Source organism: Caloenas nicobarica, chromosome Z (genome assembly GCF_036013445.1).
Source record: "Caloenas nicobarica isolate bCalNic1 chromosome Z, bCalNic1.hap1, whole genome shotgun sequence".
Classification (NCBI taxonomy): Eukaryota; Metazoa; Chordata; class Aves; order Columbiformes; family Columbidae; genus Caloenas; species Caloenas nicobarica.
The window spans coordinates 1,180,862-1,200,808 of record NC_088284.1 but is presented as its reverse complement, the minus strand read 5'-3'; the positions used below and the strand labels follow the sequence as shown (position 1 = coordinate 1,200,808).

Here is a 19,947-nt window from a genome sequence, read left to right as displayed (position 1 = left end):
TATGGAAATGTTTCGCTGCGAAGCTGGAGGGAGATGCAATAAATATCAGGTGTTCAGAAAGGGTAGGAATTCAAATCGTCCTGTAACTCCACACGTGTAACCGCCCGAGCGCCTCCACCAGCCACCACTAAAAGGACATCGATAGCTTAATCATTTCTTCTTCAGCTCGTTATCCACCTATTTTACGTGGGGGCAAAGCAACGCTTCAGAGGAGCCGAACTGGAATATTTCTTTATTCCCATTCCCAACCATCCAATTAAAGACTGGAAGAAGCAGAGCGCGCAATAACAAATATTTTGCTAAAAGGCAGAAGAGGAAAGAAGTTTTAGCCTTACCTAGCTGGATTCTCACCCACAATAGTGCCCTCTGCGTTCACCTTCGCGGTGAATTGTATTATATATAATTGATATATTTACATTGGCTTGCAGGGACCCCATGCAGCAGGTATCGGAGTATAATATTTGCATGTTATCTTCTAAGCCGTATAAGATTTCCAGCAGCCTGTTAGTCGCTCGACTGCGAAAACGAGCTCCGGCAAAAAGCAAAGGGAGACCCGCAGGGCCCTGGGGGTCCCTCGCACAAACCCGACTGTCACGCAGGTGCACCAGGAATCACATCCCGGGCAATCAACCCTCTCCCCCCGTTTAGCTCCATAGCGCCATTAGGAACGTAAACATTTCTGCAATTTCTATTTAAAAGTCAATAAAATAATGGGGTGCAGAACTTATCCTTTTTAATTTTTTAAGTAATACGTTTGATTATTTTAATCACGTCAGTACTTAGCTGAATGGGTTTAAATATGCATGTTACATCAATTTGGTTTGTTTTATTCATTAGAAAGCCATTAAGTAATTTGGCATTATTCTTTAAAAAAAAAATAGAAAAAAAAAAGGAAAGAAAAGGGGTCGCTAGATATGGTGCTCAAGACTTTTTCCATGCGGCCGTCCTTGGGGACGAGTTATTTGTGCGCTGCTGCTAGCATGGATTTCGGGGGAAAAAAGAAATCCAGCGCATAGGGCTAATAGCAGAATTCAATAGTGAGGATTCACCAGCTGCTGGATAACCTCCTCTAACTGCAATTCCGAAACGGCACTTTGGGAGCAAAGAGCTCTTCTTCTGAAAGCGGCGAGGTTTGTTTTCGCTGCGGCCGCCCCCTCGGCAACCCCGAGGTGACAAAGCCACGTCGAGCCCTGGCCGGGACTGTCCCCGGGATCGTCCCCCTTCATCCCGGGCCGACACAACGGCGGCAGCTGCGCCACAACCGGCCGCTCCAATTAGCGGCACCGCGGCCCCGAGCGGGTTTGTAGCCCCGGGACCCCGCTCGGTCCGGGGGGCAGAGCCCTCGTCTGCCACCCATCAGCTGCTTTTCATTACAACGCCAGCGGTTCCGGGGCCGGAGGAACAACCTGATGCCGTGCACACGCGCTCTCACACCAGCCCGCTCCCCGCACACACCTCGTAAAGCTCTGCAGGTGGATGAAATTTCCTCTACCCAACTTTGGCGAGTGCTTTTTAGCTTCCCTCCCCCCCCAGCTTTTTTAATTTTTTTTTTTTCTACGTATTATTAATTTTAGAAGCAAAACTAAAGTCGTCATAGAGGGGAAAAAAAAAAAAAAAATCGGAGCTCAAGAGTCAAACTGTACACAACAAAGTGCAGGGTCTATTTGGAGCTGTCTGCATGCAAGTTTAAAATGTAGCTGGAAGATTTTTTTTGAAATTTATTTTTTGCTCTGCATGCTGCATTTTATATGGACGCCTCTGCCTGGGAAAAAGCGGAGAGGATCTACGGCTTAGGAACCCGGAGAACCCCCAGCACAAAGGGGCAAATCCCTCAACACCCAAGGGCTGGTTCTGCTCCTCTTGCAGCAACTCCCAACTTTAAAAGTGCCTTTGACTTCCAAGAGATAACACTATAATAATATTTTCTCAGGAAAAGCGAAAAGAAAAAAAAAAAATAATCAGAAAAGCGAGGAAAATTAAATAAACGCCACCCCCACGAAACCAGAACAAAACCAAACCAAGCAAACAAAGCAAACCCACAAACAACAAAACACGAGTGAAGACAGATAAATTCTGTAAGTTGAGACAAGCAAGCCCTGCCCTGCATTTCGGAGGAGGACTATTTCCCAGTGCGAGCTCTGCTTTAGGGCTGGGGATGATTCCGCAGCACAAAGCAGACGCTCAATATTTGGCGCTACCCGCTGGGGTGGGAGAATGCGGCTGCCCCGGCCCCCAGCCCCAGCCACTTCTTAATGAGGATTTATCCCGCGTCAAAAGGGCCGGGACGGAGCGCGAGCCCCTTCCCGACAACACCGCCCCACAAACGCCAACGCGGCCATTGCAAACGGCGGCCTTCTTTTCGGCGGAGGGGCACGGGGGGTTTTATTACGTATTAAAATCCAGTTATGCAATTTGGAAAGAAGGATTTTTAAGGTCACTTCTTAAAAAAAAAAAAAAAAAAAAAAACACAACCCGAATGGTTAAAAGATGCACATTGGAGAACTGGGCAGCAAATGCAGCAGCCCTGCAAGGTGCACGCGCATCATATATAATATATATAATTTCCTTTTTTTTTTTTAAAAGCAAAAGCAGGAAAGGTAATTGTGCGCAGGTATCTTGTGCCTGTTGTGGTTTCCCAGGCTGCCCGAGGGTTCGCTGCCCCCCCAGCACCACTCCCAGCACTCGGCAGGCTGCAAAACTTCGCTTAAAAAAAAAGAAGAAAAAAAAATAAAAGTTCCACCGGCAACACAGCATCATAAAATCAGAAAGAAACTGGCCAACAGAGGCTACAATATTCACTTTGCAAAACCAATTCCCTGTGCAAAATAAGCAAATCCCACGTCTCCGAAGTGCCACGGCAATTTTACAGTAAACCAAGTCTAATGCAAACCAGATTTATACTGCAACAGGAAACAAACAATTCTTCTGCACAATTTCCTGTAGATCAATTGGAAAGGTATTTAAAGACTGCACCAGGCATTAGATCTTTTGTTAACCCCCCCGGCCCTGCCCACAAAAAAGCAGCTCATAATATTCACTATTATAAGATGTCAACACCCGAACATCATCTGCCATGTCTACCGTCCATCTAGAACCCAATAAAATACCATCCTATTTATAATTTCTTTTTGAGAAAAAAGACACCCCGATAATTTCCAGACTGGCACAGATGAGGAGGCGAAGTTCACTTCTCAGCAGCGTATGCAAAGCATATTTAAAACTAAGATTCCGCGTAACATCCTGCAGGAAGACTAAGCTTTAGTAATTCCTAAGATCTTTCTTTCAGCAAAATGCAGCTTTGCAAACACAAGGCCACTCACATTCCCCATCATGTGCAATGGGAAGAAAGTGCTCAGACCTGCCGAAAGTCAATTTTAGTTAAATAATAAGGTATCCAGACCCTTAAAAACAGTGCTACGGTTATTTCTGCAAACTCGAAGATTCTGATCAGATTTGCTCTTTCTCCCTTCCCTTCCCCCAGGATGGAAAAGGCAAAATCGTTGACTGCACCAAAATGTGTGTGTACATATGTAACTATATGTGTTGGTTTATGTACCTAAATTTTGTTGTTGTCAGTAGGGAGCCTACAAGATTATATTCATTTAGGGTATAAATATACAGCCCTTCCATGAACCCCCCAAATATTGGAAAAATCCCGTAGCTATTTTGGCTTCTGCTCCCCATCCTGAGCAGAGCGAGCATTTTTCTGTCCATACGTATGCACAGACACATATGGATTTCAAATCACGGAGCCCCAGCTCCCCGCATGTGGACGCAGTGGGATGAAGGGGCTGTAAATTCAGCGTTGCTCTGTTACAAAATCTATCCGTGCACTTCGGAAACAGTTTAAAGTAACTCGGAACTTTTGCGAATAAGGATTTTTTTGGATGATGCGCGTGTCAGTGCTCCCGCCATCCCCAGCAAACGGAACGCTGACGTTTCTTGAAACAAAGATGAACCATAAACATCGGGCTGAATTACTGCCGGTCCAGGCAAAAGGGTGCAAGGACAAGCTCAATTTTGCGATTTCTTCTCAAAAAAAGGGAACTTTCCCAGAGCCGGGTGCCATTCACAACTCCTCACTTGTCATTATTAAGGGTGGTACATGGAATTATTGCACTCCTTGGCCTGGCCCATTAGCAGAACGATACCATGGAGCATTCATCTTCATCGAGGAACTTTATGGAGTTGAAAAGCTTTATAATAAGAATAGCAGGCAGAATGTAAACAGGAAAAACTCATTAGCATTTACTTTTTGTGATTTGATGACTTGACAAATAACTATTTCAAAACAACTAGTTTGAGAGATGGGTTGAAGCTTGTTAGGATAAAGCAAAAAGAGCAATTACAATAATTATAGGTTTCCCTATATGATTTAACACATGCGCATGGCGGGAGCTGATGATGTGATCTTAAGACACCATTAAAAGAAAATTTTGCCACTTTTGTTTTTCATTTCCATTTGCAATAATTTCTTCTTTATAGTTCCATGCATTTCAATATATTGCCTATGACCAAATAATACTTTATTAAAATCTCAGGGAGATGCAATTGCGAATAAGCAATTCTGAGAATGGAATTTCGGCAGCAATCGCGCATCCCTCCCCTCGCAGGTAATGTTCCCAAACCATCACCGACGTCTGGGGAACGAGCAGCGAGGCTTGGCCAAAAAATGCCTCGTTTCATTGCTCCCAACGTCACCGAAGTGTTAATCTGGTTAATCACAGGCACAGCACGTTTCCAACTCCTTGCTAAAATGCCTTTTTTATAATATTTCAGGGGAAAAAAGTGCATCGGGAGCCCAGTGTTTCTACACCACACCAGTAATGCGGTGCGTGATCACCGAGCGCTAGCTCAGCTTTGCACGTCAGTATTTGACACTGGCAGTTTTGCTATTGTTTTAAGGTTTTCTAAACCAAATAGAGAGACGCGAAGGGAAAGATTTCTTACCGAGGAACATCGGCGAACAGGGAAAGGCAAAAAGTGCTCTCCCACAGAGCAAGCTCTCCTAAAACACCCTGCGTGAGGGGGAAAAAAAAAAGGCAAGTCGCAGAAAATGTGTTCTGCAAATCTCGCTTTTCTGGCAGTTTAGTTTTTTTCCAGCCATTTCCGTGGCTCCTGTACCCAACCGCACTCCTCTTCCCACAGCAGCTTCGATTCAGAGGGCGTTGGAATGAATTTTTTTTTTTGCGTTTTTTTTTTTTTCCCCCTTCTTTTGTTTATTCCCAGGGCAGACCTGCTTCCGCTGCCTGCTCGCGGTTCAGAGAGTTCAAACTGAATTTAAACAAGTAATTGACTTGTCACTGGGAGGAAAAAAAAAAAGGAGGAATTCAGAACTCTATATTCCTGCTGGAGGAAACTTGTGTGTGCGAGCGGCCCCGGAGCTGCGCGGGGACAATCGCTGCACGGCGTCCCCGCCGCCCCGGCCGCTGGCACCGCGACAAGAGCCGCACAATGCGGAGCGGGCTGAACAATGCCGGCTCTGTCCCCCGCTCCGCCGGCTGCCGGGGACACCCCCAGCCCGCTCCCCCTCCGCCGTGTCCCCCGCTTTGTGCCCGCCTGTCACCCAGCCCGGCCACAGCCGCATCTCCGGGGCCATCCTGGTGTATTTGATGCCGAACACAAAGGACGTGGCCGGGGCCTGGCAGCAGCGCGGGGTTCGGGAGCCCCGCGGTGTCACCGCCGCAGTTCGGTGTCGGGGTGACAGGCACGGCCGGGTGACAGACGGCGTCCCCACGGCGGTGACAGCGGGCCGCCCGGGCGCTTGGCTGCGTTCGCTCACTTCGAAAAAACCACACGGAAACAGGCGCAAAAACAAGCGACAAAAATTACACAAACGGGATGAAGCGGGGGGGAAAAGAATAACTACAGCAAAAGCAAAAGGCAAAGCCCAGCTCCCACTCGGCTCATCCACCACTCCATCTCGCCCCCCGCAAGAGAAAGCCCGAGCGGAATGAAGTTGGGCGGGTGTTGGCGATGCTTTACCGTGGCCCCGGCGCGGCGCATCGCGGTCCCGCTGCCGCCGCTCAGCCAGGCTTTGACACGGGCGGAGGACGAACAGCAGCGCTGGGCAACTTTGGCTTTAGCGGCGCCGCGGCCGCCTGGCCCTGCCGTGCAGGGGAACGGCAGGTGGCCTTCGGCTGGAGCCTCCGCAGCTCCAAAGTACGAGTAACTCATAAAAAAAATAAAAAGGCCCTGCACTAAATTGGCAAATCTTTCCTTTTTTTGCGTTTTTACAATTTGCCCTCGCTTATTCTTCCTGGGCAAATTCCCTCAGTTGCTGCTCACAAGCCGAGCGTCCTGCATCACCGCAACGCGTTCTTTGCAAAATAGTCAAAACAAAGGGTGAGGCCCACAACTCTCAAACAAGCACATTTAAAAAAAAATTAAAAAAATAATAAAAAAAAAAATCTCAGTTATTCAAACAGATGTTGATTCACAAGAGCGCTTTTCCGGCCGCGCCGCACATGCCTGCACACTCACTCGGAGCCGGGCAGGATCCCCGCGCTCCGGCCCAGCCAGGCCTGGCTTAGGGCTGCGGCAGCTCCCCGGCCTAACTGCCGCTCATTGGGATCAGATGAAACCGAGGAAAAGTTGAAAGAACCCAGACTGGCGCAGTTTGGGAGCTGCTCCCCCCGCCGCCCTCCCTCCCCAGCCTTTCCAAATTTTATTTTCCTCTCCCTTCAGCAACAGTTCCCCTCCTTACCTCGCCCTCCCCCCTCTTCCCCCCCCCCCCCTAATATTTTAAAATATACTGAAATACTTTTTCCTTCTCAAGACCCAGCCAGAGAAAAAAAATAAACCTCCAGATGGCAAGTATAAACCTTCTGCTGGGGTTATGCACGAAATACCAGACACTTTTTTTTTTTTCTTTTCTTAAATAAAGCGTTTCTGTTGGAAAGGGGGAGGAAAAAAAAAAAAAAAAAGAAAAAGGAAAAAAAAAAAAAAGGACCGAAGTCAGACAGCACTGGCAAGTCACGGCACCGCGGGTGAAAATGGGGCTTTTTTGGTCATTTTCCGTTATCTCACGAGTACTTTTCGAGCCGCGCTGCCGGCCCCGCACCCGCGGATCTCGGGGGGCCCGCGGCCCCGCTCCCTCCTCCCCGCTTCTTTTGAATCCTTGTAATTTTTTGTTGCTTTGCGCTACTTCGACTTCACCCCAAACTTTTACGCACTTTCTACTGCCCCCCCCCCCCCCCAAAAAAAAAAAAAGGAAAGAAAAAGAAGAAGAAAACAAACTAAACGCCAAGCAAAAAGCAAAGTCCCCCCGAGCCGACTGTCCCCGCACCCGCGGCGGCCGCGGCCCCAGCCCGGCCCGCGGAGCAGCGCGGAGGATGCGCGCCCCCGCCGCCCCCCACTCGCCCAAAGTGCCCGTCCGGTGGCCACGCCAGCTTACCGCCTTCCCGTTATAGTAGTACATGAGGGAGTTGCCGCCCATGCCGGGGATCGTGTATGCGCAGTACATGGTCCCGCCGCCGTCCCCCTCCGCGCCCGCGCTCCCAACTTTTTATTTCAAACTCGCTTCTCCCTTTTTTCACAACAATTCCTGCACTCGCATCTTCCCATATGGCCGGGCCGGGCGCGCTCGATATGCAAAGCAGGGCGAGACCATTCGCCGCGCGGGGGCGGAGGCTGCGCGCCCCCCCCACCTCCCCGCGCCCGCGCACCGCCCCGCGCCCGCGCACCGCCCGGCGCGTCCCCGCGGGGCCGGGCCCGTCGCCGAGCGGAATACAAATGCGCCTAATTGCCCCCCCGCTCCTCCCCCCTCCCTCGCTCTCCTTTTTTTTTTTTTTTTTTTTTTTTCCTCCCTCCTCTTTTTTTTTTTTTTTTTTTTTTTTTTGTTTTAATTTGATTAAAAAGCGAGTGGCAGGAAGGGAATCGTATGATGCACATCTAATAACTCCGCCATCTGTCCGTGCTGCTGGCGCGCTCCCAGCATTGTGCGCAGCTGCCGCGCCCCGCGCAGCCTCGCGCAGCCCCCCCTTTCTTTTTTTTTAAATTCCTCGGGTTTGCTTTTTTTCTTTTTTTCTTTTTTTTTTTTTTTTTTTTAAATAACAAGTACCTCGGTGTCCCGGCCCCACCGGGCGCTGCTGACAAATATCAGCCCGGCCGAGAGCGGGGAGGAGATGGGGGGGGAGTGGATCCAACCCCCCCCTCCAGCACGTCGGGACTGGAGCTTGCCAAATTCAGAGCATCACAGGAAAGGAAAGGAGGGCCCCCGGGAATCGATCCCAAATGAAACTAAATCATTTGCATATGCCGAAGCAAATGCCAGCCGAGCATACAGCCAGTCTCCGGGCTCAACTTTAATAATTCAAAGCACCTATTTCCTCGCTCCTCGCCGGGGTACCGGCATCCATCACCCGCAAAGAGACGGCCACGGCGAGCTCTCGGCAAAGTTTTCGTCCCTACTTTTGCAGCCGCGTCCGTAGGGTTGGCGTGCGCGGTGGCGTATGGGGGAAAAATCCGGGAGGGGAGAATGAGCAGAGGTTTATCTACCTCACTTGTTCTGCATTTATTCGGGAGGTCCCCAGAGGTTCGGGTAAACAGTACTTGAATTATAATCACACATTTCATTCAAATTTCATGCTTTGAGGATTTTTTCCTCATTAGAACAGTTAGTTGTCAATCTGACAAGATCGCATTTGTAACCTTTAAACCACCCCCAGCGTATAATACATCGGGCCAGAAATCCCAAGCACCGCGGGTCACCGTGCAGCACAGCACTGCACAGAAAGGACAGAAGACGCTCCTCAAACCCGGCTTCGCCGTGCGAGCAAACCTGCCGCGTCCCACGAACTTCCTGCAAACGTAACTCCCCGTGCTCCGGAGGTGCAAAATAACAAAGCGCTTTGATCACTGATTCAAAATACCTCCTATGTTTTTAATAAGCACCTAGAAATGAAGCCAGTTATTCCCTTCTTTCTGGGTTTTCAAACTGCAAAATACGGTATTTTCTCTCTTAATAAAAGCTGTCGTTTCACAGCTCTACGCGAAGTTCTAAAACCAGCGTTACACAAATTTGACCACAAAATTAAGATCGGATGGGCCTTTAAATCATCTGAGCGGCTTTCCTGCCGCAAAACGAGCCCCAACTCCAGCAGAATAAACCCTTCCCCGCTGGCACGAGTAACCCTGAACGTTGCACGTGTCGGCGTCTGTAGATACGGGAATGGAGAGAGACCCGCGCCCCGAGCAGCAATCCTCGAATCGCGACCAGTGTGGCAGGAAAATGCCTGCAGATGATTGCAGCTCGTTTTTTGCAACCTCAGAGTGGGGAACAGTCCAGCTTAATTTCGATCCGGTCATATTAGTTCCTTCATTCTCCTGAACGGGAAAATTTCAGTATAAATAACACGATAGGAAGTTAATGCGGTTTGCAGGGAGTCAGCCCGTAACTATAACGTGATTCTCAACACATGACAATAAAAATTAATTACTTTACCATATCATATTTGTGTTCGACACATACATTGAGATAACTTTAATATATTTTCCTGCCTCGCTCGGAAACTTGTGGTCGTACCGGATATTTTTTCCTTTTTTCAGACATAGAAATGTGTATCTTATATGAAATTCGTATTATTAATAACAGCCAGAGAGACGCCGACCACGTGTAGGGCTTTGAGATGACGCAAGGCAAGGCCACGCTAAAGAGCAAACCGCTAAAAACCTACGGGGTGTTACCTGACGAGAAGCAGCCTTTTTAAAAAACTCCATCTTTGGGGGTGTTTTCATCTCCAAACGCAGGGCTCTGCGAATCTACATCTGCCCGTGACGTGGCCACGTCGGCGATTTTTGCCGGACCGGGCAGACGTGCTGGTTCTGTGCGCGGTTTTGTGGTTCACGGGGCTGTGGGAGAGCCCGGCACCGGCGAGGATGCACCGCCGGGATGGGCAGGACGCAGCACCGGCACCGGGAACGATGCACCGCCGGGATGCAGCTCCCGCACCGGGAAGGATGCGCTGCCGGATGCGGCACCGGCACTGGGAAGGATGCGCCACTGGATGCAGCACCAGCACCAGGAAGGATGCGCCGCCGGATGCAGCACCAGCATCGGGAAGGATGCGCTGCCGGATGCGGCACCGGCACCGGGAAGGATGCACTGCCGGATGCAGCACCAGCATCGGGAAGGATGCACCGCCGGGATGCAGCTCCCGCACCGGGAAGGATGCGCTGCCGGATGCGGCACCGGCGCTGGGAAGGATGCGCCACTGGATGCAGCACCAGCACCGGGAAGGATGCGCCGCCGGATGCAGCACCAGCATCGGGAAGGATGCGCTGCCGGATGCGGCACCGGCACCGGGAAGGATGCACTGCCGGATGCAGCACCAGCATCGGGAAGGATGCGCTGCCGGATGCGGCACCGGCACCGGGAAGGATGCACTGCTGGATGCAGCACCAGCATCGGGAAGGATGTGCTGCCGGATGCGGCACCGGCACCGGGAAGGATGCACCGCCGGATGCGGCACCGGCACCGGGAAGGATGCTCCACTGGATGCAGCACCAGCATCGGGAAGGATGCGCTGCCGGATGCGGCACCGGCACCGAGAAGGATGCACCGCCGGATGCGGCACCAGCACCGTCGAGGATGCGACACCGGGCTGCAGCTCCGGCCACGCCGCTGCGAAGGCCGGGGGGGCTGCAGGTGCAGCTGTGCGGGACCCCCCGCAGCCCCCGCGCCGGCATCTGCCGAGCGGCTCCCCCGCCCCCAGCTCCCGGGCCTCACCGCAGAGCGGTGCCGGCAACGCTGTAATTAACGGCCTTGGTCTTAACGAGAGCTTGGCAGCGTGGCGGGGAGCGGTGCCGAGGGGACGGCCAGGAGGAGCAGCTCCCCCGCCGGCCCCTCTAAACGGCGTCTCGTCCCCATCGCCCAAAAGGTACTTGCTCCCATGGAAAGGGTCACGGATGAGTCTTAAACCTTTGTTTTGGTAAAAATGGCGTTATACCAGACCCAGAGAGAATGCCACCAAAGGGCAGGGGACTTCAACACACATACAACCTCCCAGATGCATCAAATGCTCCGACAACACATGATTGCAGCACTCTGGATGTCAGGCGTCATTCTTTCAGCATCCTCTAGGTCGCTGATAACAGAACGAGTCTGAGCGGTGTGACTTACCCACGTGCTCACGCCAGGGACACGTTCCCGAGCGCAACACGAGCAGGGACGCAGCCGGGTCGCTGTGCCACCCACGCGGCGTGACGCGGCGCGCGTAGGATGCCACGCCACGCGGCCACGGTGTCACAGTCGCCTTACTTCAGTGTTAGAGAAGTGAATCATTTCTTTTAGGGCTCTCCTGTTCCATTCTCCCCTTGCACCGGTGGTCACCGAGACCAGCCATCCAGGCCAGGTATGGCAAACTGGTGACGGGCAGAGAAACAAGGTGGGGCTGCCTAGACATAACCCCTGCTGGGACTTCCGCGATATAATTTTGATGCTTTGATACACAACTAGATGCGCTTCCAATCTCTCCTCACTTCTCCTGTGTCAGATGCCAGCGGCAAATTCCAGAAGAGGGTGAGGAAATGTGGGAAATCCAAGAAGCAGAAGGAGGAGGAGGCCAAAAGGGCAGGTTTGCAGCCCCGCAGGAGAACATCTCTCCTGGTCCAGGAGGGAGGAGGCAGGGAACGGGCCCCTGCTTTTCCAGCAAGATTTTTCAACAGAGAATTTGGAAAGTGCCTCGTCCTGCGAGCTGCTGAGCACCCTCCTCACTGCCATGGGTGGTTCCACCACCAGCACGCTGAGACCTTCCAGAAAGTCACAGCAAAAGGCCGCGGGAAGAAGAGCAGCCACCTTCCTGCCCCTGCAGGACCAGAGGTCACGGAATCATAGAATTATTTTGGTTGGAAAAGACCCCCAAGATCATCGAGTCAGGTCCTCAGGAGAGGAGCAAAGACAGGGAAGCGATCAGCTGGATGAGAAGCTTGCAGCCACAAATTGAAACGGATAACGGCAAAGTATCAAGTAAGAAGACTAAAATAGCCAGTATTCCTCTAAGGTTGGGTCACTTGGATAATCTCATCCTTCTTATACAAATCCTTGAGTGTAGTTATTAAAACCCACCCGCCGCGGGTGGAGAAGCGGCTCTGGATGCCCAGATGTGAAGAATTCCAGCCAGCTGTGGCTCTGCCCCCAGCCGAGTGGGCAGGACTCCGCTCAGAGGTCCCACCAGCCTTTTCCAACCAGCTCCTCGCCTGTTTACGGACAGCAAAAAGAGGCGCAAACCCCAGCTCTGCTCCCCAAAGCCAGGTCTATTTTAGGAGATGCCAGAGCTGAGCTAGAAGTTTCTTAATCCCCTCCTAAGCACCTGCGCAGGGACAGCCCCGGTGCCTCTGACCGGAGGGGACACAACCCCGGCCCCAGAAAGCTCATCCAGATGCTGATAAACGCAAGAACAAGTTGCATCATATTGACCTCATCCAGACAGACAGATGGGACACGTTTTTGGTAGCAATTGCCATTTTCTGGTCTTGGAGGATCCCAAACTGAGTTAGTTTTTAACCTGCCAAGGTCACTTGTAATTGTCTCTTTTGCAACTGTTGCGGCAAAAGGTAACACTTATTTTCCTCGGTTTTCATACATTAATATTCTCTGCTCTCTCCTCAGGAAGAGGTTCGGATACTTGCGCACCACAGACTGAACGCAGCAGAAATATCTAATTACACAGATGCTATATTAATAAGTCAGATCCTAAAAGCCACAGACTCTAAAAAGCTACTTTAACGCAGCCAAATGCGGATACATCTGCTTTAATATTACAGAGTACCTATTGACGGCAATCCTCACCAACCCCAGGATCCCACGCCGTGTTCCCAGCACCGCACCGAGCTCCTCTCTTTCTCGCCAAGGGGACGATGTCTTCGCTTCAAAATAATTTCAATAAAAGTATTTTAGCAATAGTTTTTCTTTCCTAAATTATGCGCTTAATAGGTCGGACAGGCACATCTGCTGCAGCCAGAGCAGGTTTCCAGCAAACTGCCCCTTCGGCAGTGACCGATTTGGGGACACGACCGCACAGCCCCAAACACAAACCGCTTGGCCAAAGCGGGAGCTGCGACCGGGGCTGGAAGCCAGGACCGCGGCGAAGGTTTGGTCTGAGATCTGAACAACCCAGAGGACAGCTCTGTGAGCGTCCGCCAGGTTTTATCTGTAACACATCAAACCTGGTCTCCTCTGACCTCTAACGCTATCCAGACTGTCTTTACTAGATAACACATGAGGTTTATAACATGATAAAACCCTAGATCAAAACTAGCTATTGAAAAGCAAACCGGCATTCAGTGTTTGCTTTCCAGATAAGCCAAGTTGAACACACGGCGGGTTGAGCTGAGCACGAGCTGGCCTGGACCCCGGCACCGGCGCCCTGCATTATCCATCGCCTTCCATAAAACTCAGCTTACAAAAAAAAAGAGCCTCGAAACATACTTTACAGCTAATCTATTTTAAACTAAACTGGCTATCGAAAATATCCATTTGCCACTAGGTTTATTTTTGACTACAGTGCTCGCGAAAAGCCAAGAGAGAAACTGAAACCACATGGGCCAGGATTTCTTCTTGCACAAGGGCTCCGTTGCCAATTTTTACCATTTTCTCTCCAGTGTCGGAGCGCTTGGTGGGCTTTTCTTTTCTGGCAAGTCGGAGCTGCTGTAGTCATTGATTACAGGATGATCTCAGATTTCTTATTTTGAAGACCGAGCTTCCAACTCGGATAACTCTGGAGGAGAGCTGAGAAACGGGAACTCTGAGGCAGAAAACCCCCAAAAGCTAATAAAACCAACCCAATCTTTACTATTTGTAAAATCTCATGTTTCTTTTTTTTTATATTTTTTTGTGGATGGGAGGGCGGCTGACTCACGATATCTGAACCGGCAATACGACGACGACCAGAGCGACCAGTGCTGGAGTTATTGCTCGTTTTGTGTCGCCGAGCCGTTTCCACACGTTCCTGGTCAATTCTTCTCCATTAGCAGTAGCTGCCGTTACAAAATAAATAAAGGGTTTTGAAGCATAAGGCAATCAGGGACCCGATCTTATGTTCAGTCTTTCGGAAAAAAATCCCACTGTGGTATCATGATTTTCATTAGGAACAATATATCTTTTCCCAAGTGGGTTCAGTGTTTTATAAAATGACAAACACCCACTTGCACCAGAACTTTAAAAAAAAAAAAAAATATATATACGAACGGACACCCGGCTAATGGTAAGAACCAAAACGTGGCCTTGTTTTCAGTCCCGTGCAGCAATTTGTGTACGTAGCAAACCACGAGCAGAGCCGACCCGAGCGCTCCGCAGCGTTTCTCGCTGCCCGCCTCTCCGCTCCACGATGTGCAGGCCCGGCCGGAGACGCGGATCCTGCAAACCCGACTCCTCCCCGAGAACCCGGGGAGGGAACGCGGCTCCTCGTCCACTGCACGGCACCATACGGGCGGCTTTTCGGCTCTTACACAGTTAGGCCTCGCAGCCCCTCTATCCAGCAGTTAAAAATGTTATTCTGTGGCTGCTTCCCTTGGTACAGATGGAGAAAGCGAAGGCCGGAGAGGCCACGGGCAGCGTGTCAGTGCTGCGGTTACACCCACTCAATGGTGCCAAGGGGACTGGAGCCTGGGGCTCCCCAAAAACGCTCCTGGGGCTCCCCAAAAATGCTCCTGGGGCTCCCCAAAAACGCTCCTGGGGCTCCCCAAAAACGCTCCTCGGGCACGGGACCTCCCCAGGGAACAGCTCGGGCTCTCTGCCCCAAAACGGCGGAGCGCGGTCACCCTGTGGCCGGCGACCTGGCCGCCTGGCGCTGAGCCCCCCGGGGACAAGGACGTCACCTTGACACCCGTGCGACTTGCTCTGGACTTGGAAATCGCTCGAAAATAAGCCCTAACCTCAGACGGCCAGGGAAAAGTAGAGGTAGAGACGGCGCATCTGGGGAAAAACTGGGAAACAAGGTAAATTCCTTTTGCGTTGCGAGCAGCACGGTTTGGTTTTGCCGCTGGGTGCACGGACCGCTGGGGCGCGGGAAGGTGAAGTGGCCGGTCCCGAAGGCCTCAAAGAACGAGGACTCAGGGAAATGTGACGAGCAGCCGGCATGGAAGGGGCGATGGAGGGACCAGGGACAGGTCTGGCCAAGGTGGAGACCACGGGACGGGGACACTGCTCACGAGAAGGGAGGAGGACCTCGCGCAAGGCTTTCTTTGGGGGTGCTGCTCAAAGAGATGAAAATAATCCAGAATAACGGGTATGTAATGAACACAAAATACTGCCGGGTGATCCCGGAGCCTACCCGGTGAGTCGCATCACCCGAGAAGCCAAGCTGGGATTAGAAGGGTTTTCTAACACCTGAAGGATTTCTGCTGTCCCGGCTCTGGATGCGCAGGGCAGCTCAGCTCAGCCGCAGCACGAAGCGCCTCCAGCTATTCTGTCAGCTTTCTCTCTGTGTTAAACAATACCGGAGAGCATTCCTGCGTCCTGCTACAGAAAGCTTCACCTCATGTTCTGCCACGGCTTTTTTGTTCCACTTGTGTCTCATTCCTCACGGTCACCTCTCTTCTACTAAACCACATCCTTTCTCTTTTGCTGCTAACGCTGAATTGGCCTTTAAACCTTCAGCATACCGCAAAATGTCTGCGGTCCTGCTCACTCTCCAAGACATCAGGATGTGAACTTTTTGCTTAAACCTCATTTTGGCACGGGGGGAGAGGAGCTGAATCCAGCCTGGATCTGAGCACGAGGTCTGCAGGAGGTTACGGAAGCGCCGGCACCGACCGTTCCCAAGGCTCAGCTCCGCCTGCCGTGCCGGACCGGGCTGGAACCAACGCTCGCATTTGCGCTTCCTACAGCCTGCTTTCCCCTCTCTCTGCATAAAATCGTTTTAGTCGCCAGTCCTCCAGGAACGTCGCCCGCAGGAGGAAAACCGCTGGGTATCTATCTTCCCTTGGAGATGTTCAAACAAAAGACGTTCTCCGCAGCATTTGTCAATTTTCCCACGAAAGACGAAGAACTTCGCTTTCGGAGCGCGTTTTAACCCTTCGCATAGGAAAACTGGCTGAGACGAAATAGGAAAAGCAGTAGAGAGTTGTCCAGACTGGGCACCCAGGTGAACTCCACCGTGTAATAAGCCCGTGAGTTCTTTGGGCACTGATTCCACAAGGTTTTGTTTTTACTATGTAAAATCGTTCAGGGGGAAAGAGTGTTTGTACCTGTGATTTCACCGGGCTATTCACAGTGAATAACGTGCTAAAACATATCTCGCAACCTGACTGGTTGGACTAAAGATGTCAGGCTGCTGGCTCTCCTGAAATGAAGCGTATGGTTTTGTGAGTAATTAGGGCCACACAGTGGTTTCACTGTGTATTTTATATCAGATATGTGTGTTTTGTATTTCTATACAAAACGCACGCACTTAAAATACACAGCAAACCAAGCGCAAACACGTACGCATCCCAGAAGAAACCTCTCGCCGCAATGACACGCTCGCACTTTCCCATGAACTTTTCCTTTCGGCAATCCTAATTAATACTCCAAAAGCACATTTTCAATTATACGAATCCAGATGCTACATTAAAAGCCGTAGTTTTATACCCCTGCCGCTCCTAGAAGCCTCTGCCACCCTGTGCTGAGCCTGACCTGAAGGGGTTACAGCCTGGATGAACAAAGATGCCAAAAAAAGGCACCCGGAGCTGACGTCATTTGCCAAAAAGCCTCTTTTTTCAGGTGGGGAGCGAGGTCCCACATCCCCGGTGCTGTTTTCTGACACTGCACCATATTCCCGTCGACTGCTCAAATTCACACTTAAATGCCTAACACATGGTAGTGCCAACTTCTCTAACAAAATATGGTTATTTGGAGGTTCTCTCAAAGTGCTGCTGCTCATGAATAGCCAGATTAAGGGGGAAATCAACTGCTTGCTGATAAATCCACTGGAGCCGCTTGTGGGATTTTATCAGGAGTCCTGCAGTATTTCCTGTCATTTTTTGGGTTTTATTGTTTTCTAAAGCCTCAGCTCCAAAAATGCAGGAATTACATAAAAACCTAGATTTCCTTAAAAATAGCACTTTCAGGTCCCCGTAGCTGTGGCCAAAACCTCCGAGAGTGACCTGAGCACAGCTAAAAGTTAAAAAAAAAAAAACCCCAAAACCAAGAGGCAAACACGAACCCAGTGCGTTTCTATGCGCCTGCTGAAGTTTAGGTGAATCTCGGCTCTGCATTAGCGATAATTTTGGTGAATATTCTCTTTGCACTTGGAACGTCCTTGGGTATTTCCCGCAGTAGCCACAGCAGAGGAGCCTTCAGCCATGAATTAAGTGCAGCTCGTTTCTTCAACCTCAACAATAAACCGCAAAATGCACCTTGCATTTTAACCTCTCCCTCCAAATATCACCCGCCGGGGAAATCTGAAGCGACGGCTCATGTCAGAGGCAAAACAATTCGGGAATCGTCTGTTAAATAATACAAGTTGTGCTAAAAATTCAGGCGCTGCAGCCACGAGACTGGCGACGAAGTGGTTAACAGACATATGCTGTATAATTAGGAGATGCATTAATGATTATGAATAGTAAATGACTTGGTGCAAGGAAAAAATCTAGTCAAAAGGGACATGCACCTATCTTACATGTTTATTAGAAACTGTATATAACTGGAGAATTCTGCTATTAAGAATCCTGCATTATTGGTGTAAATACTTCCAAGGGTACATCAAATTGTAATCTTTCATACGACATCCATCAAACCAGGCTGGAGATTTTGACAAACATTAAACACAGTAAGGAGGCAATTATGTATGCATGATTTAATCTGCAACTAATTAATATGCAAATGTATTCATATGTTAGTTACTAAATTAAAAATGCAAAGAAGCCCTTATGGTGATTCTCAAAATTTTGCACAAACAGAACATTTAAAATATAAGAAAAAATGAAGTTTTTTGGAAACCTGCGGCATGCTTTAAATGTTCGGAAACCTGTTGCACGGAGATGGTTCAAAAATATTTACCTAAATACCAGAGAATGACAAAAGGTGCGTTAATTTTATGTCAGAACGCGGTGGCGGAAAGGTTAAACACGAATCTCTGAAAGTCTTAGGAGATGTGCACTAATTATCAAACAAACTGTATTCTACACCGAACTCTCGCAGCCTGCAAAAAAAAGCGCCAGGCTGGGCGCAAACGGGTCATTTTTCTGGCATTTTGGTGCATTTTCCCGGCAGCCGATCCCCCCGTGGCACTCGGGGGCGCCTGGGCGGGCAGGGGCACAAAAGCCCCCGCTCCGTACCCGCCCGGGCGGGTTCTGCCGTTCAGAAACCTTGCGGAAAGATCGCGAACAAGAGGTGTGAGGGAGCAGAACCTGCCTTCCATTCCTCCCCAGACGCATCTTCCAACAACAAGGGCGCAAACCAGCAGCAGACATTCAGAGTATTTACTGGAGAACTGCTACAGCTACCATTCGGAATAGCTCCTGTCCCCTAGTAAGTAAGCGAAGGACAGTGACTGAGTACATATGGTACCGCTGGCTGCATTCTGAGGCATCCACGCCCCGCCGGAGCGGCCAGCGCAGCCAAAACACGGGTCGCTTGATAGGCGATTCTAGGTTGTGGTTTAGGCCAGAACCAAATGTAAGGCTTTTAAGAGCTTAAACGTACACATTTATGCATTCATTACACAGTGTTAAATCTAATTTGTTCTTTTTACTGTCACAGGAAGCACGTGTTTAAAGCAATCTGTTTCCTCATATGAATGCTTTCCTGTCTGTTTGAAAAAAATTGCAACACACTTTACCCCAAGTAACCAAGAGGTGATCATAAATATCCCTAAATAGCATTAAACAGATATGAAAGACATTAACACTTCCAGAATGCCAAAGTAGTATTAAAAAAAAATTCTAACAGATGCTCCTAGGTCAAAAAGTGAAATGTGTGTTTCCTGAAAAAACACTCTCATCAGAATCATAAATGAACTGTGAGCGGAGAAATGAGGTGTTGCAGAGCAAACGAGAGGATCTTTTTGGTTAAGGACTCTCGCGCACCATTGCCAAAGTGTGGTTGCAATAAAAGAGCCAAAATTGAAGGCGAGTTTGCTGCGAGCCCCAGCAGGTGGCAACGGGACCCGGGGAGGGCCAGGGCTCCGTCCCGTCCCCGTCCCCGTCCCCGTCCCCGTCCCCGTCCCGCCGGGAAGCGCTGGCTGCGCCAAACTGGCCTGGGACCAAGCCGGCCGACTTTGCCTTGTCACTCTGTGGCTTGCGTTGGGCAGGGAAAAGATGTTCTCACCTGGAAAGGCAGCCCGCTTGTCTGCGATACGCAAATCTAGCCTCGAATAGCCGGGTACCCCGGCCCCTCTCGCCGCGGAGCGGGGACGCTGCCGTGGAACACGGAACACGGGCTTCGAGGCACCTAAACCACTCGAATCCTCATTATTTGCTAGAAAAGCAGCAAATACGGGAGCTCTGAATTCTTCTTGATGGCGCGGACGAAACGCCCATCGCTGAGCCACCCGCGCCGTTCAGCATCGCGACGGGGTCGGGGAGGGCTCCTGTCCCCAAGCGGGGCCGCCAGGGGGACCAGGGCGCCCGCCCGCGCCCGTATGCACGACCCCCCCGCATGCCGACCACGGAGCGCCGGCAACGCGAGCTGGGGGCCGCCGGAGCGCCGGCCGCGCCGCCGGAGCTTCGGGAAGCCAAGCGCAGTTTGCGGGTGTAACGCGGTGCCGGCGTCCCCCGCGCCCGCCGCTGACTTTAACCGCTTGTTTGGCCTGTCGAAAGGCGCTCTACGCCATGGAAAAGAAAATAACAATAAAAAAACAACCAGCCATTGTAGGCCTCCTAGGTTGCGTGCCAAGAAACTGTCAGGGGAGCTTTGCTATGCATTTACCAACATTAATAGTTATTGGAACTCTTTATGCAATTTTTTTTCTATATTTTTGCCGTGCTTGGTTTTTTTTTTTTTTTGCTCATTTACTGCTTCAGTGT

General features: G+C 50.6%; 1 protein-coding gene across 21 annotated transcripts in view; it reads right to left on the bottom strand.

Moving 5' to 3' along the window:
* TCF4 (transcription factor 4) overlaps window positions 1–19,947 on the bottom strand; it is a 189,771-nt gene that overhangs the window by 50,356 nt on the left and 119,468 nt on the right. For 3 of the 21 annotated variants that reach the window (XM_065657705.1, XM_065657709.1, XM_065657706.1), the window contains exon 1: window positions 7,397–7,630. The exons of 16 other annotated variants lie outside the window; for them this stretch is intronic. In XM_065657705.1, coding sequence (XP_065513777.1) covers window positions 7,397–7,465 — 69 coding nt within the window. In that variant the 5' untranslated portion in view covers window positions 7,466–7,630. Of the gene's footprint in view, window positions 1–5,985; window positions 6,070–7,396; window positions 7,631–19,947 lie in introns of those variants that run through there. 2 more of the 21 variants (XM_065657704.1, XM_065657707.1) reach the window with 2 other exon arrangements.